Here is a 16,424-nt window from a genome sequence, read left to right on the forward strand (position 1 = left end):
TTCAGTAAGGCCTTTGACAAGGTCCCTCATGGTAGACTAGTACAAAAGGTGAAGTCACACGGGATCAGGGGTGAACTGGCAAGGTGGATACAGAACTGGCTAGGCCATAGAAGGCAGAGGGTAGCAATGGAGGGATGCTTTTCTAATTGGAGGGCTGTGACCAGTGGTGTTCCACAGGGATCAGTGCTGGGACCTTTGCCCTTTGTAGTATATATAAATGATTTGGAGGAAAATGTAACTGGTCTGATTAGTAAGTTTGCAGACGACACAAAGGTTGGTGGAATTGCGGATAGCGATGAGGACTGTCTGAGGATACAGCAGGATTTAGATTGTCTGGAGACTTGGGCGGAGAGATGGCAGATGGAGTTTAATCCGGACAAATGTGAGGTAATGCATTTTGGAAGGGCTAATGCAGGTAGGGAATATACAGTGAATGGTAGAACCCTCAAGAGTATTGAAAGTCAAAGAGATCTAGGAGTACAGGTCCACAGGTCATTGAAAGGGGCAACACAGGTGGAGAAGGTAGTCAAGAAGGCATACGGCATGCTTGCCTTCATTGGCCGGGGCATTGAGTATAAGAATTGGCAAGTCATGTTGCAGCTGTATAGAACCTTAGTTAGGCCACACTTGGAGTATAGTGTTCAATTCTGGTCGCCACACTACCAGAAGGATGTGGAGGCTTTAGAGAGGGTGCAGAAGAGATTTACCAGAATGTTGCCTGGTATGGAGGGCATAAGCTATGAGGAGCGATTGAATAAACTCGGTTTGTTCTCACTGGAACGAAGGAGGTTGAGGGGCAACCTGATAGAGGTATACAAAATTATGAGGGGCATAGACAGAGTGGATAGTCAGAGGCTTTTCCCCAGGGTAGAGGGGTCAATTACTAGGGGGCATAGGTTTAAGGTGAGAGGGGCAAGGTTTAGAGTAGATGTACGAGGCAAGTTTTTTACGCAGAGGGTAGTGGGTGCATGGAACTCACTACCGGAGGAGGTAGTGGAAGCAGGGACGATAGGGACATTTAAGGGGCATCTTGACAAATATATGAATAGGATGGGAATAGAAGGATACGGACCCAGGAAGTGTAGAAGATTGTAGTTTAGTCGGGCAGTATGGTCGGCACGGGCTTGGAGGGCCGAAGGGCCTGTTCCTGTGCTGTACATTTCTTTGTTCTTTGTTTGTACCCCTTTCATTGCCCTCTGTTGGAGTGTTTTCAGCTCCCTTTGGTTTACTGGCTGTTAGCTGCAAACAGGTCTTGGAACAACTGAGTGACTGGCTCCCATGTCTTCTGGAAGCCTTCTTCCGACCCCCGGATGGCAAACTTGATTTTCTCCATCTGGAGAAATTCCGACAAGTCAGACCGCTACTCTGCAGCTTTGGGTGGTGCTGCTGAGGCGATCGCCAGGATTCTCCGGGGGCGTCCATTGTCACGGGTGTGAACCTGTGGTTATTGCAGATGGGGGCCTTAACAGACATTTTGGTTAGCCCGAAGTGCTGTTGCAGTTGGTTCCACGACCGGAGTGTTGCTATTACCACTGGGCTTGTTGAGTGTTTGTTCGGTGGGGATGGGAGTGCGGCCGTGGCCAGGGCCCCGAGGGAGTTCCCCCTGCAGGGGCCCTCCGCCATAAGCACCCACTCAGCTTCTGCCTCTTTTATCCACCCCTTTACCCTTTCCACAGTTGCCACCAAGTGATAATATTGCAGGTTTGGGAGGGCTAAGCCCCCCAGGCCTTGGGGATGTAGATCAGAATGGATCTGAACAAGAAGAGGAACATGAGCAGTACGTTCATCTTGATTGTCTGCACTTTCCCTGACAGGGAGAGTGGGAGTGTGTCCCATCTCTCTAGGGCTTTTGAACTTCCATCAGACTGGTCAGGTTCCATTTTGTGGATGCCTGTCTATTCATGAGCGATTTCTATCCCCAGGTAGCGGAATTTGTCAGGCCTGTTTAAACGGCATTCCATCCAGCTATGCCCCTCCCCCTTGCGGGTTCACCGGGAAGACCTTGCTTTTTGCCAAGGTTGAGTTTGTAGCCCGAAAAGACTCCAAACTCTCGGTACCACCCTCACTTTTAATACCTCTGACATGACGTCAGCAAACCCCTGCCAAAAACCCCTCCGCCTCAGACATGCCCAAAACATATGGACATGGTTTGCAGGACTACCCTGTACAGCGCCCACATCTATCCTCCACCCCCTCAAAAGATCCTGCTCAGTCAAGCCACAGTAATATGTGCCCTGTGGACCACCTTAAATTGTATCAGGCTGAGCCTGGTACACGACGAGGATGCATTGACTTGCCTCAGGGTTTCCTCCCATAATCCGGCGCCACCCAGCTGCTCTTACCACCATCTCTTCACCTCTCTTATTGGGACACCCTCCCACTCCATCAGTTCCTGATAGATCTCTGAGACCTTCCGCTCTCCTACTCTGTCCTCGGCACCACCATATCCTGTAATGGCAGATGTGGGAAGGTCGAAACCTACCTTCGCACAAAATTCCTCACTTGTAAATACTGGAACCCATTCCCACCTGGCAACTCAAACTCCTCCTCCAAGCTTGGGAAACTCTCATCAATAAACAGATCTCCAAATCTCTCGATCCCTGCCCAGTGCCACCTCCGAAACCACCCATCCAGCCCCCCTGGAGCGACCGGTGATTCTCACAAATCGGTGACCAAACCGGCGCCCCCTCTAACCTCATGTGCTGCCTCCACTGTCCCCACACCCTCCGGACTGCCACTGCGACCGTGCTTGTGGAGTACCTGGCCGGCGAGAACGGTAGAGGTGCCGTTAACAGTGCCCCTACATGAGGCTGCTTCCACCTGTTCCCAAACTGACCCCTCCCCCACTACCCACTTCCTGACCATCGCAATATTTGCTGCCCAATAGTAATTGATAAAATTCGGAAGAGTCAGCCTCCACGCCCCGCTCCAGCAGCACCTTCTTCACCCGCGGGGTTTTACCCGCCCAAACAAATCCCGAGATCACTACATTCACTTTTTTAAAGAACGCCTTGGGAATAAAAATTGGGAGGCTCTGAAAAACCATTAATAACCTCATGAGGACCGTTATTTTAACTGTCTGTATCTGCCCCTACAATGACAACAGGAGCACGTCCCACCTCCAAGTTCCCCCTCATCTGTTCTACTAACTGACCCAGAGTCAGCTTATGCAGCTGCTCTCACTCCTGCGCCACCTGAATACCCAAATACCGAAAGCTCCCTCCCACCACCTTGAGCAGCATCTCACCCAACCGGCTCACCTACCCCCTCGCCTGAAACGCAAAGACCTCAGTCTTTTTTTTCTTAAAAATTTAGAGTACCCAATTATTTTTTCTCCAATAAGGGGCAATTTAGCATGGCCAATGCACCTAACCTGCACATCTTTGTGTTGTGGAAACCCACGCAGACACAGCGAGAATGTGCAAACTCCACACAGACTGTGACCCAGGGCCAGGATTCGAACCCGGGTCCTCAGTGCCGCAGTCCCAGTGCTAACGACTGTGCCGCCCAAAGACCTCACTTTTACCCATATTCAATTCATACCACTCTATCCGATCAAAGGCTTTCTCTGCGTCCATGGCCACCACCACCTCAACCTCGCGCTGCTCTGGAGGCATCATAATCACATTGTGTAACAAATGTTGTTCGCCAAATGCCTCCCCTTAACGAACCTGTATTACTCGTGGGATGCAGTCTTCGATCCTCATGTCCAGGATCTTTGCCAGTAGTTTGGCATCTACATTTAACAGGGAGATCGGTCTGTATGACCCACAATTTTACAGGCCCTTATCTCGCTTTAAAATGAGGGGGATCGACGCCTGTGACAACGTCGGGATGAGTACTCCCAACTCCTTTGCCTTTATTGGGGGCCCTTACCAACAGTGGTCCCAACACCCAAGAACTTGTTGTAAAATTGCATTGGGTACCCGTCCGGTCCCATGGCCTTGCCCAATTGGGCCCCAAGGCCTTCCACCAGCTCCTCAATCAACCTTCGGGATCTCCAACCCTTCCAGAAACCATCTCATTCCCTCTTCGCTGGGGGTTCCGACTCATCCAAGTTACTATAAAAGTCCCTAAACACCCTGTTCACCCCCGCCGGGACCAGGACAGTATTCCCACCTGTGTCCTTCACTTTCCCAATCTCTCTTGCCGCCTCTGCTTCCTCAACTGGTTCGTTAACATCATGCTCGCTTTCTCCCCATACTCTTATACCGCCCCTCCCACCCTTTTCAACTACCCTACCGCCTTACCTGTAGATAACAGCCCAAATTCCATTTGCTATCTCTGCCGTTCCTTTAGCACAGTAAGAGGTCTTACAACACCAGGTTAAAGTCCAACAGGTTTGTTTCTAATCACTAGCTTTTGGAGCACTGCTCCTTCCTCCGGTGAATGAAGAGATAGGTTCCAGAAACGTATATATAGACAGTGTCAAAGATGTAAGAAAATACTTTGAATGCAAGTCTTTGCAGGTAATTAAGTCTTTACAGATCCAAACGGAGCAACTGGAGAGAGGGATAATCACAGGTCATTATCCTTTTGCGTTCCTTTAGCAGCCCTTCCTCCATGACCTCTGCATATCTCCTGTTCATAGAACATAGAACAATACAGCGCAGTACAGGCCCTTCGGCCCACGATGTTGCACCGAAACAAAAGCCATCTAACCTACACTATACCATTATCATCCATATGTTTATCCAATAAACTTTTAAATGCCCTCAATGTTGGCGAGTTCACTACTGTAGCAGGTAGGGCATTCCACAGCCTCACTACTCTTTGCGTAAAGAACCTACCCCTGATCTCTGTCCTATATCTATTACCCCTCAGTTTAAAGCTATGTCCCCTCGTGCCAGCCATTTCCATCCGTGGGAGAAGGCTCTCACTGTCCACCCTATCTAACCCCTTGATCATTTTGTATGCCTCTATTAAGTCTCCTCTTAACCTTCTTCTCTCCAACGAAAACAACCTCGAGTCCATCAGCCTTTCCTCATAAGATTTTCCCTCCATACCAGGCAACATCCTGGTAAATCTCCTCTGCACCTGCTCCAAAGCCTCCACATCCTTCCTATAATGCGGTGACCAGAACTGTACGCAATACTCCAAATGCGGCCGTACCAGAGTTCTGTACAGCTGCAACATGACCTCCTGACTCCGGAACTCAATCCCTCTACCAATAAAGGCCAACACTCCATAGGCCTTCTTCACCACCCTATCAACCTGGGTGGCAACTTTCAGGGATCTATGTACATGGACACCTAGATCCCTCTGCTCATCCACACTTTCAAGAACTTTTCCATTAGCCAAATATTCCACATTCCTGTTATTCCTTCCAAAGTGAATCACCTCACACTTCTCTACATTAAACTCCATTTGCCACCTCTCAGCCCAGCTCTGCAGCTTATCTATATCCCTCTGTAACCTGCTACTTCCTTCCACACTATCGACAACACCACTGACTTTAGTATCGTCTGCAAATTTACTCACCCACCCTTCAGCGCCTTCCTCTAGGTCATTGATAAAAATGACAAACAGCAACGGCCCCAGAACAGATCCTTGTGGTACTCCACTTGTGACTGAACTCCATTCTGAACATTTCCCATCAACCACCACCCTCTGTCTTCTTTCAGCTAGCCAATTTCTGATCCACATCTCTAAATCACCCTCAATCCCCAGCCTCCGTATTTTCTGCAATAGCCTACTGTGGGGAACCTTATCAAACGCTTTGCTGAAATCCATATACACCACATCAACTGCTCTACCCTCATCTACCTGTTCAGTCACCTTCTCAAAGAACTCGATAAGGTTTGTGAGGCATGACCTACCCTTCACAAAGCCTGCAGGGTTTCTTCTACTAGCCTTTCTATTTCCGCCCGCTCCACCTTCTCCCTATGTGCCCGAATCAAAATAAACTGCCCCCTGACCACTGCCTTCAGTGCCTCCCAAACCTTACCTGCCAAAACCCCCCCTGTGTCATTAATCTCTACAGCGCCCCGGATGGCATTCCTCACCCACTTACACACCTCTTCCTCTATCAGCAGACCCACATCCAACCTCCATTGCGGGCGCTGGGCCCTCCCTTTGCTCACCCAGTGCAGGGCATGGTCCAACATCACTATCGCCGAATACTCAATATACACCACCCCTGCCAACAACGTTGTATCCAACACCAAGAAATCTATTCGGGAATACGCCTTGTGCACATGGGAGTAAAACAAAAATTATTTCGCCCTTGGCCTCCCAAATCTCCATGGATCCACCCCCCCCCCCATGTGATTCATGAACCCCCATGCTCCTTGGCTGTTGCTGACACCCTCCCCGGCCTCGAGCCCGACAAGTCCGGTGTCGAATCCAGGACCGCATTAAAGTCGGTTAAAGCTCGCTTGTAGTTCCTTCCTCTTTTCCAACTTTGGTGAGTCCCCATCTTTTGCATAAGTCCTATCTACCTCTAGCATTTCATCTATTACCCTCTGCCGCTCAAACCTCTTCACCTTAGCCTTAATTGAGATCACCTCACCACCGCCTTTAGAGCCTCCCAGACAACTGCCTTCGACACCTCACCCGTACAGTTGAAACTACAGATTCCTCAATTTCTTTTTCAATTTTGTCCCCCAACAGTCCCACATCTAATTTCCACCCCGGCCTCTGTACTACCCCCTTCTCCAGTACCATATCCACCCAATGCGGAGCATGATCTGATATTGCAATTGCCGAGTACTCCTTAACCCCAGCCAGCAAAGCCTTCCCCACCACGAAAAAGTCGATCTGTGAGTATACCTTATGGACCGCCGAGAAAAACGACTACTTCCTGATCCCTCGGGTGCAGAAACCTCCAAGGGTCGTTCCCCCCCCCCCTCCCATTTCCATAATTAGCCCAGCCAACACCTTTGACCCCCCCCCCCCCCCCGATGGGACCAGCGAGCGCGGCCTTGACCTGTCCAACCTTGGCTCCTGCACCAAGTTCAAGTCCTCCGATTTTTTCCCCCCCCATCAGTTTGTGTGTATCAAGTCGGGGATGGCCCCAAACACCACCTTCGTGAATCACACATCGTCCCAATTGGGACCATATATACTTAGCAGCGCCACTAATCTCCCCTCCAGCGCCCCTGTCACAATCACATATCTACCCCACTGATCTGCAACCACATTAGATGGCATGGATTTCTTAACATGTACAGGAGACCTTTTTTAGCTCGGTATGTAGACAAGGGACGGCGCTGTGCTGACCCCAATTCTGGGAATGACGCTGGACAGGTGGCGGTGGTGGGGGTAGCATTTTAGTGATGGCAACCACGACATGGTACAATGTACGTTTGACAGAGAAATTGACAAGTTGCAAAAAACAAAAAAACAAATTGTATTGGGGAGAGCGCATTTTAGTAAAAGAAGGCAGGTTCTGGTCACGGTAGACTGGGAACAGCTACTTGTGTGTAGAAGAGTGGGGTTGGGGGCGGGGGGGTGCATTCATAAAGGAAATGGAGAGGGTGTAGGCCCAACATGTTCCCTCTAGGGTAATAGGAAGGAGTAACTAGCCCCGAGAACCATGGATGACGAGAGATATTCGGGATGCGATTGCAAGGGGAGCAAATCAGCAGAGGCATTAGTGCAGCACAGAAAGCGCAGGGTGGAGCTTAATAAAGCAATTAAGAGAGCAAAGAGGGGACATAAGACCATAAGACATAGGAGTGGAAGTAAGGCCATTCGGCCCATCGAGTCCACTCCACCATTCAATCATGGCTGATTTCAACTCCATTTACCCGCTCTCTCTCCATAGCCCTTAATTCCTCGAGAAATCAAGAATTTATCAACTTCTGTCTTAAAGACACTCAACGTCCCGGCCTCCACCACCCTCTGTGGCAATGAATTCCACAGACCCACCACTCTCTGGCTGAAGAAACTTCTCCTCATCTCTGTTCTAAAGTGACTCCCTTTTATTCTAAGGCTGTGCCCCCGGGTCCTAGTCTCCCCTGCTAATGGAAACAACTTCCCTACATCCACCCTATCTAAGCCATTCATTATCTTGTAAGTTTCTATTAGATCTCCCCTCAACCTCCTAAACTCCAATGAATATAATCCCAGGATCCTCAGACGTTCATCGTATGTTAGGCCTACCATTCCTGGGATCATCCGTGTGAATCTCCGCTGGACCCGCTCCAGTGCCAGTATGTCCTTCCTGAGGTGTGGGGCCCAAAATTGCGCACCGCATTCTAAATGGGGCCTAACTAATGCTTTATAAAGCTTCAGAAGTACATCCCTGCTTTTATATTCCAAGCCTCTTGAGATAAATGACAACATTGCATTTGCTTTCTTAATTACGGACTCAACCTGCAAGTTTACCTTTAGAGAATCCTGGACTAGGGCTCCCAAGTCCCTTTGCACTTCAGCATTATGAATTTTGTCACCGTTTAGAAAATAGTCCATGCCTCTATTCTTTTTTCCAAAGTGCAAGACCTCGCACTTGCCCACGTTGAATTTCATCAGCCATTTCTTGGACCATTCTCCCAAACTGTCTAAATCTTACTGCAGCCTCCCCACCTCCTCCATACTACCTGCCCCTCCACCTATCTTTGTATCAACGGCAAACTTAGCCAGAATGCCCCCAGTCCCGTCATCTAGATCGTTAATATATAAAGAGAACAGCTGTGTCCCCCAACACTGAACCCTGCGGGACACCACTCGTCACCGGTTGCCATTCCGAAAAAGAACCTTTTATCCCAACTCTCTGCCTGACAGCCAATCGTCAATCCATGTTAGTACCTTGCCTCGAATACCATGGGCCCTTATTTTACTCAGCAGTCTCCCATGAGGCACCTTATCAGAGGCCTTCTGGAAGTCGGGATAGATAACATCCATTGGCTCTCCTTGGTCTAACCTATTTGTTATCTCTTCAAAGAACTCTAATAGGTTTGTCAGGCACGACCTCCCCTTACTAAATCCATGCTGACTTGTCCTAATCCGACCCTGCACTTCCAAGAATTTAGAAATCTCATCCTTAATGATGGATTCTAGAATCTTGCCAACAACTGAGGTTAGGCTAATTGGCCTATAATTTTCCATCTTTTTTCTTGTTCCCTTCTTGAACAGGGGGGTTACAACCGAGATTTTCCAATCCTCTGGGACTTTCCTTGACTCCAGTGACTTTTGAAAGATCATAACTAACGCCTCCACTATTTCTTCAGCTATCTCCTTTAGAACTCTAGGATGTAGCCCATCTGGTCCCGGAGATTTATCAATTTTTAGACCTCTTAGTTTCTCTAGCACTTTCTCCTTTGTGATGGCTACCATAATCAACTCTGCCCCCTGACTCTCCTGAATTGTTGGGATATTACTCATGTCTTCTACTGTGAAGACTGACGCAAAGTACTTATTTAGTTCCTCAGCTATTTCCTTGTCTCCCATTACTAGATTACCAGCGTCATTTTGGAGCGGCCCAATGTCTACTTTTGCCTCCCGTTTGTTTTTAATGTATTTAAAGAAACTTTTACTATCATTCCTAATGTTACTGGCTAGCCTAGCTTCATATTTGACCCTCTCCTTATTTCTCTCTTTGTTATCCTCTGTTTGTTTTTGTAGCCTTCCCAATCTACTGACTTCCCACTACCCTTTGCCACATTATAGGCTTTCTCTTTTGCTTTGATGCATTCCCTGACTTCCTTTGTCAGCCATGGCTGCCTAATCCCCCCCTCTGATAACCTTTCTTTTCTTTGGGATGAACCTCTGTACTGTGTCCTCAATTACTCCCAGAAACTCCTGCCATTGCTGTTCTACTGTCTTTCCCACTAGGCTCTGCTCCCAGTCGATTTTCGTCAGTTCCTCCCTCATGCCCCTGTAGTTACCTTTATTTAACTGTAACACCTTTACATCTGATTCTACCTTCTTTCTTTCAAATTGCAGACTGAATTCTACCATATTATGATCACTGCCTCCTAAGTGTTCCCTTACTTTAAGATCTTTTTTCAAGTCTGGCTCATTACATAACACTAAGTCCAGAATGGCCTGTTCCTGCGTGGGCTCCATCACAAGCTGTTCCAAAAAGCCCTTCTGTAAACTTTCAATGAATTCCCTTTCTTTGGGTCCACTGGCAACATTATTTACCCAATCCACCTGCATATTGAAGTCCCCCATGATCACTGTGACCTTGCCTTTCTGACATGCCCTTTCTATTTCGTGGTGCATTTTGTGCCCCTGATCCTGACCACTGTTAGGTGGCCTGTACATAACTCCCATTATGGTTTTTTTGCCTTTGTGGTTCCTCAACTCTACCCACACAGACTCCACATCATCTGACCCTATGTCGTTTAGTGCTATTGATTTAATTTCATTCCTAATTAACAAGGCAACCCCGCCCCCTCTGCCCACCTCGGCATGGTTGGCCGGGCCTCCTTGGCACCCTTCGCATCTATCCTCCACCTCCGGGGGAAAACCTGCTCTTTCGGGTTCTGGTTAAGTGGGCTTGGTGTACCACTTTTAGCTGCATTAGGCTTAGCTTTGCACATGTGGGGGTGGATTTGACCCTGTGTGGTGCTTCACTCCAGAGTCAAACTCCAAGTCTTCTTCCCACTTCTCCCTTGTCTCGTCCAGTTGGGTATTGGTCCCCTTTGGCAGTCGCCCGTACATGTCACCACAGTTCCCTTTCCCCAAGATATCCGTGTCCAGCAGGTCCTCTACCAATGATTGTCGTGGTAGTCATGGGTATGTCTTTATTTCTCTTTGTAGGAAGTTTTTGAGTTGTCGATACCTAAGTTTGTTTCCCACCATCAGGTGGAATCTTTCTGTCAGCTCTTCGAGCATTGTTAACTTGTTGGTGTAAAAGTCCCTAACTGTCAGCGTCCCCCCGTCCTGTCTCCACCTTTTGAAGGTGGCATCCATAGTCGTTGGCATGAACCTGTGGTTGTTGCAGATGGGGGCTTTATCGGACATCTCGGTTAGGCCGAAATGCTGTCGCAGTTGGTTCCACGACTGGAATGTTGCTACCACCGCTGGGTTCGTTGAATATTTATTAGGTGTGGATGGGAGTGCCGCTCTGGCTCGTGCCCAGAAGGAGGTCTCTCTGCAGGAGCCCTCCTCCATAAGCACCCACTCAGCTTCTTGCTCCTTAATCCACCCTTTTACTCACTCTGTGGTTACTGTCCACTAGGATTCAAAGGTGGGCCCTACTTCTGGCAGCTTACGTGTTACAACACAGCCCTGGAACAAAAATTCCGCATGCGGAGGTCTTGAGTTGGCTTCCGCTCCCGACCAGGCCATCAACACTCTCCAGTGCTGACGAGGTCATCACCACCTTGCACTTCATGGGCACCTTGCCTGTCATGGCAGCCAGGTACATGCGTGGACCTCGACCGACTCCTAAATAGCCAGAGTTTGACACATTGTTCTGTATGGGGCCCAGCATCGCACGCTGCCTGGTGATCTGAAGGTGTTTACGACCAAAATTGTAAAACTCTGCACCAAAGACCGGATCCTCTTGTGGGTGACATGCGTCATGGTTCCGAAGAAAGGAGCAAGCCCCATCCTGACGGACCTCCATAACGGGCACCCCAGGGTGTTGAAGATGAAAATGCTTGCCCGTAGCTCGGTATGGTGGCCAGGCATGGATGCAGAGATCAAACAGCTAGCCCAGTGCTGCAGCCTGTGCAAAGAGCAGAAGAAGCTCCCACCGCAGCACCCCTCCACTCGTAGGAGAAGCCGGGGCACCCATGGGCTCGTCTCCATGCCGACTTTGCCGGCCCTTTCCAAGGACCGATGTTCCTTATCCTCATCGGCCCTTTCCAAGGACCGATGTTCCTTATCCTCATCGGCCACTCAAATGTTGCTGGACGTACATGGTACACCGTTAATAACTTCGAAAGCGACAATTCAGAAGTCCTGACTCTCCTTCAGCATCCATGACATACCGGAGGTTTTGGTCTCGGACAACAGAACATCCTTCAGCAGTGCGGAATTAAGTTGGGGTATGCCACGTCCACAACAAAACACATCACCCCGGATCCAATTGGTTGGCCGAGCGAGTGGTCCAAATATTCAAACGTGATATGCAGAAGCTGACAACAGGGTCCCTCTACATATTTGCCATGTTTTCTTGTTAGCGGACCATGCCTCGTGCTACCACAGGCATTGCATCAACAGAATTATTCATGGGTCGTCACTTGCAGACTCGCCTCAGCCTCATACTGCCTGATATCGGCGGGAAGATTCTCAGCGGACAGGAGCAGTAGGACGGTGACTCTTGCAGATGTACGCCATTCTGACATTTCGCACCTGGGAACATGGTCTAGGTACAAAACGTTGGGGATGGTGGGGGTTCTGGGTGTTGCTGTCACAGGTCCGGTGTCGTATACAGTCTGCATCCAGGACCCGGTATTGAATTGACACATGGACCATCTTTGCAGCCGCGCACCCATGCTGCACAACCCTGTTGTGGAAGGTGCAATCTTTGGCGCTGCCAACCCTGCCACCGCATGCCCTGAGTGTTTCATTGCCAAGATGTCAGAAGCTGATGACTGACTCCCAAGATGGAGACACGGCCACCAGAAGGGGCCCGGGACGGCGGCCTGAGTGAACAACTGCCAGAGGCCGCTCCATCAAGGTGATGGACTCCAGTGTTGATTCCTCCGAGCTTTACATGCCGTAGGGCCTGCACTGCTAACACCTGAGTGGCACCCTCGGATGAAAAAAGTGCAGGGGTCCCCCCCCCCCCCCCCCCCCCCCCCCCGTGCCCCCTTTTGGTGGAAACTTTCGTACATTTTGGGGGGGGCGGGGAGGAGGGGGAGAGAAAGAGTGTCTTACTTTATATACAAGAGTCACGGGAAGACTGATCAGGTTACCGGTGACCCTCAAAGAATTTGAACTGCTCCACTAAGAGGGTGGGATTCTCCTCGAGTGGGATCAACCTGGATATAAAAACCCCAGCGCAGATGTGGGCCGTGATGCAGCAGACTCTGAGTGGATTGCAAAGCGTTTGCTAGTGTTCATTAAACCTCAATTGTTTTTCCTTACGCTTTCGTGTGGTCACTTCCTCAAAATCTAACACTTGCTTTCCAACCTATCATTATGTCAACTGCAAACTTAGCTACTGAACCTTGGGCCTCCTCATCAAAGTCATTGACACAGATTGTACAGCTTTGAGGCTCCAGCACAAAATCCTGTGGGACTCCACTCGTCATATTCAAAAAAAGACCATTTATCCATACTCTTTAGGCAGGATTCACCACGCAACCTGCCCTGTGTTTTGCAGTGAGATGAGGCCATTGGCCAGCGGCGGGATCTTCTGGTCCCACCATTGTCAACAGGATTTCCTGTTGAATAAACCCCTTGCAGATGTGAAACATGCAGTGGGAGTGTGCCATTAGCAGGGCCAGAAGATCCTTGCGGCGTGAGCAGCCGGTTCTGGCCTCTGTTTTCTGCCAGCAGACCAATCTTCTATCTGTGCTAATATGCTAACCCCTACACCATCAGCTTTTATTTTCTGCAATGACCTTTGTGACACCTTATCAGTTGCCTTCTGGAAATCCAAGTACAACTTGTCTACAGTTCCCCTTTATCTACAGTGTGTATTACTCCTTGAAAGAACTCCAATAGATTGGCTAAACAGAATTTTTCTTTCACAAAACTACACTGACTCTCTCCTATTACCTTGAGTTTCTCTCAAACACTTCTATCTCATTGGCCATCTTAAGACCGTAGGATGAAATCCATCAGGACACCCAAGCGATTTGCTCAATATTGCTTCCCTAGTGATTGTAATTTCACCAAGTACCCCTCTTCCTTTCACTTAATTTACAGCTATTACTGGAATGTTTTTTGTGTTCTCTATAGTGAAGGTGAAGCAAAATATTTGTTAATTTCATCTGCCATTTTCTTATTATCTACTATTAACTCCCCATTGTCACTCTCTGGAGGACCAATACTCGTTTTACTCTGTCCTGATTAACCTTTCAGTCATTCTCTTCTGTTCTTTATATTCTGGCCAGTTAGCTGAGCTGCTAATCTTTCTCTCCCTCTCTCTCTCTCTCTGAGCTTGGCTAGACCAGAAGCCCAACATACTGTTAGAAGTCCTTCAGTTAACAAGAGGTTTAAATTTTTTTAGCCAACACCATTTTCAACTGAACTCTTGAGGGATACGTTTTCTCTTCTACAGCCAACTTGTTATCAAATATAAAACCTAAACTGTTTAAACACCAGATTACACCTCTATAATTAACTTATGTTGACCATTTTTCCTCTATTGTTTATCTCCCAGGCAACCTGGTCACATGATCATTTACTGGCAGCCAGGTGTTTTATCAGAAATCATGTCCTGGAGACGCCTAGTTCTTAAAGGCACCATCACTCCAAGATAAAATGTAATTTTCCCCCTAAAAGGACATGGGCCATCACAATAGAATTACATATTGAAAAGAGTATATATTGAAAAGGTCAGCCCAATTTCAATTAAAAGATTTTGGATTATTCAAATCAAACACCTTGTGCATGCTGGATTTGGAGACCTAGCATGAAAGGAAAATTGTGGACGTGTTTTAAATATGTGTGCATGAATAATTATTTCCTATTCCTGTAAATGGGCCACAAGTCCAATGTGCAAAGGCTGCTTGAAATGTTCAAATGCATGCATTTTATTTTATAAAAAACGCCTGTTTAATCCCTACAAGTTGTTATGAAACCTTGTGTTTATTTTTAGAGCCAAACCCTCCTATTGATGAAGTAATTAACACATCTGGTGTAGTGGAAAGATTTGTGGAATTCTTAAAAAGAAATGAAAATTGCACACTACAGGTAAATCTTTAATGCTATTCTTTTAAATTTCAACTTATGTTTACAAATGAGAACTGCCAACATGAAGAAATATTTTATCACGGTGCTAACATTCTTTAGTCTAAAATAGAAGGAGCTAAGATACAGATCAGATATGATCTACTGTGGAGGAACAGGCTGAATGGCCTTGTCATGCTAAGAAGTGAGAAACATGCAGTAAGAAGATTTAGCGTCTGCATTGCATTTCATACAGAAATACAATGTTATGATTTATACTATACCTTTATAGAAAAATAATCAGAGGTGCTTGTACATTGGGAGGTTGTAAGATTTTCCAGTTTTTGACAGAGTTTCCCCCATCCAATATGATTCAGTTGATGGTAGGGAGTTGGGGAGAGTTATAGAACAAGGAGACCTAAAAGTACAGGTGCATAGCTCCTTGAAAGTGGAGTCACAGGTGGACAGGGTGGTGAAGAAGGCATTCGGCATCCTTTGTTTTGTTGATCAGAACATTGAATACAGGAGTTGGGACGTCTTGCTGAAGTTGCCCAAGATATTAGTAAGGCCACACTTGGAATACTGTGTACAGTTATGGTCACCCTATTATAAAAAGGATATCATCAAGCTAGAAAGAGTGCAGACAAGATTTACTATGATACTATCGGGACTTGATGGTTTATGTTATAAGGAGACTGGGACTTTTTTCCCTGGAACATAGGAGGCTTAGGGGTAATCTTATAAAGGTCTATAAAATAATGAGGGGCATAGATAAGGTAGATATTCAACATCTTTTCCCAAAGGTAGGGGAGTCTAAAGCTTAGAGGGCAGAGGTTTAAGGTGATGGGGGAGGGCTACACAAGGGTTCAGAGGGCCAATTCTTTCATACAGGAAGGTGGTGAGTGTCTAAAACGAGCTGCCAGAGGCAGTAGTAGAGGCGGTTACAATTTTGTCTTTTAAAAAGCATTTAGACAGTTTCATGGGAAAGATGAATATAGAGGGATCTGGGCCAAATGCCGGCAAATGGGACAAGTTTAGTGGTTAGTGGTTAAATACTGGGCGGCATGGACAAATTGGGTCAGATTTCATGCTGTAAACCTCTACGACTCTATAGCCACCAGAAGTCACGTGGCAGACTGATGATAAACCCTCCTGAAGAATCAGAGCAACAAGGATCAGCTGTGTAGCCTTGCTCGACTTTATAAGCAGAGCTCACTGAATCCTGCTGTGGGGGGGGGAAACCAACTTGATGAATGCAAGAAAGGTGCCTTGGGGTGTGAAGAATGTGCTGTGCGCATACGGTGTGTTTGTTGCTGACCTCAGACTCTATGACACCCCTGATTTGGATGGAACTTTGACCTGTATGAGAACTTCTACTGGCAATCTAACTGTTGCTGTTATATACAGTGTTGAGTTTTCCATGGGAAATGGATCAGCCATCTAGGTTTAAATAGGATCAAGGATAACCCTAAAGCTTTCTATAGATATGTCAGGAATAAACGAATGACTAGAGTAAGAGTAGGGCCAGTCAAGGACAGTAGTGGGAAGTTGTGCTTGGAGTCCGAGGAGATAGGAGAGGTGCTAAATGAATATTTTTCATCAGTATTCACACGGGAAAAAGACAATGTTGTCGAGGAGAATACTGAGATTCAGGCTACTAGACTAGAAGGGCTTGAGATTCA

The 16,424-nt window shown here is 47.6% G+C and overlaps 1 protein-coding gene across 1 annotated transcript in view; it reads left to right on the forward strand.

Annotated features, from left to right (window-relative positions):
* The window catches only part of LOC140406906 (importin subunit alpha-7-like), a gene marked incomplete at its 3' end in the record, with an annotated part of 35,714 nt that extends 20,948 nt beyond the window's left edge, over positions 1-14,766 (forward strand). The window contains exon 5 of the mRNA XM_072494772.1: positions 14,672-14,766. Coding sequence (XP_072350873.1) covers positions 14,672-14,766 — 95 coding nt within the window. The remainder of the gene's footprint in view (positions 1-14,671) is intronic.
* Positions 14,767-16,424: the final 1,658 nt, after the last annotated feature.

Source organism: Scyliorhinus torazame, unplaced genomic scaffold (genome assembly GCF_047496885.1).
Source record: "Scyliorhinus torazame isolate Kashiwa2021f unplaced genomic scaffold, sScyTor2.1 scaffold_1011, whole genome shotgun sequence".
NCBI lineage: Eukaryota > Metazoa > Chordata > Chondrichthyes > Carcharhiniformes > Scyliorhinidae > Scyliorhinus > Scyliorhinus torazame.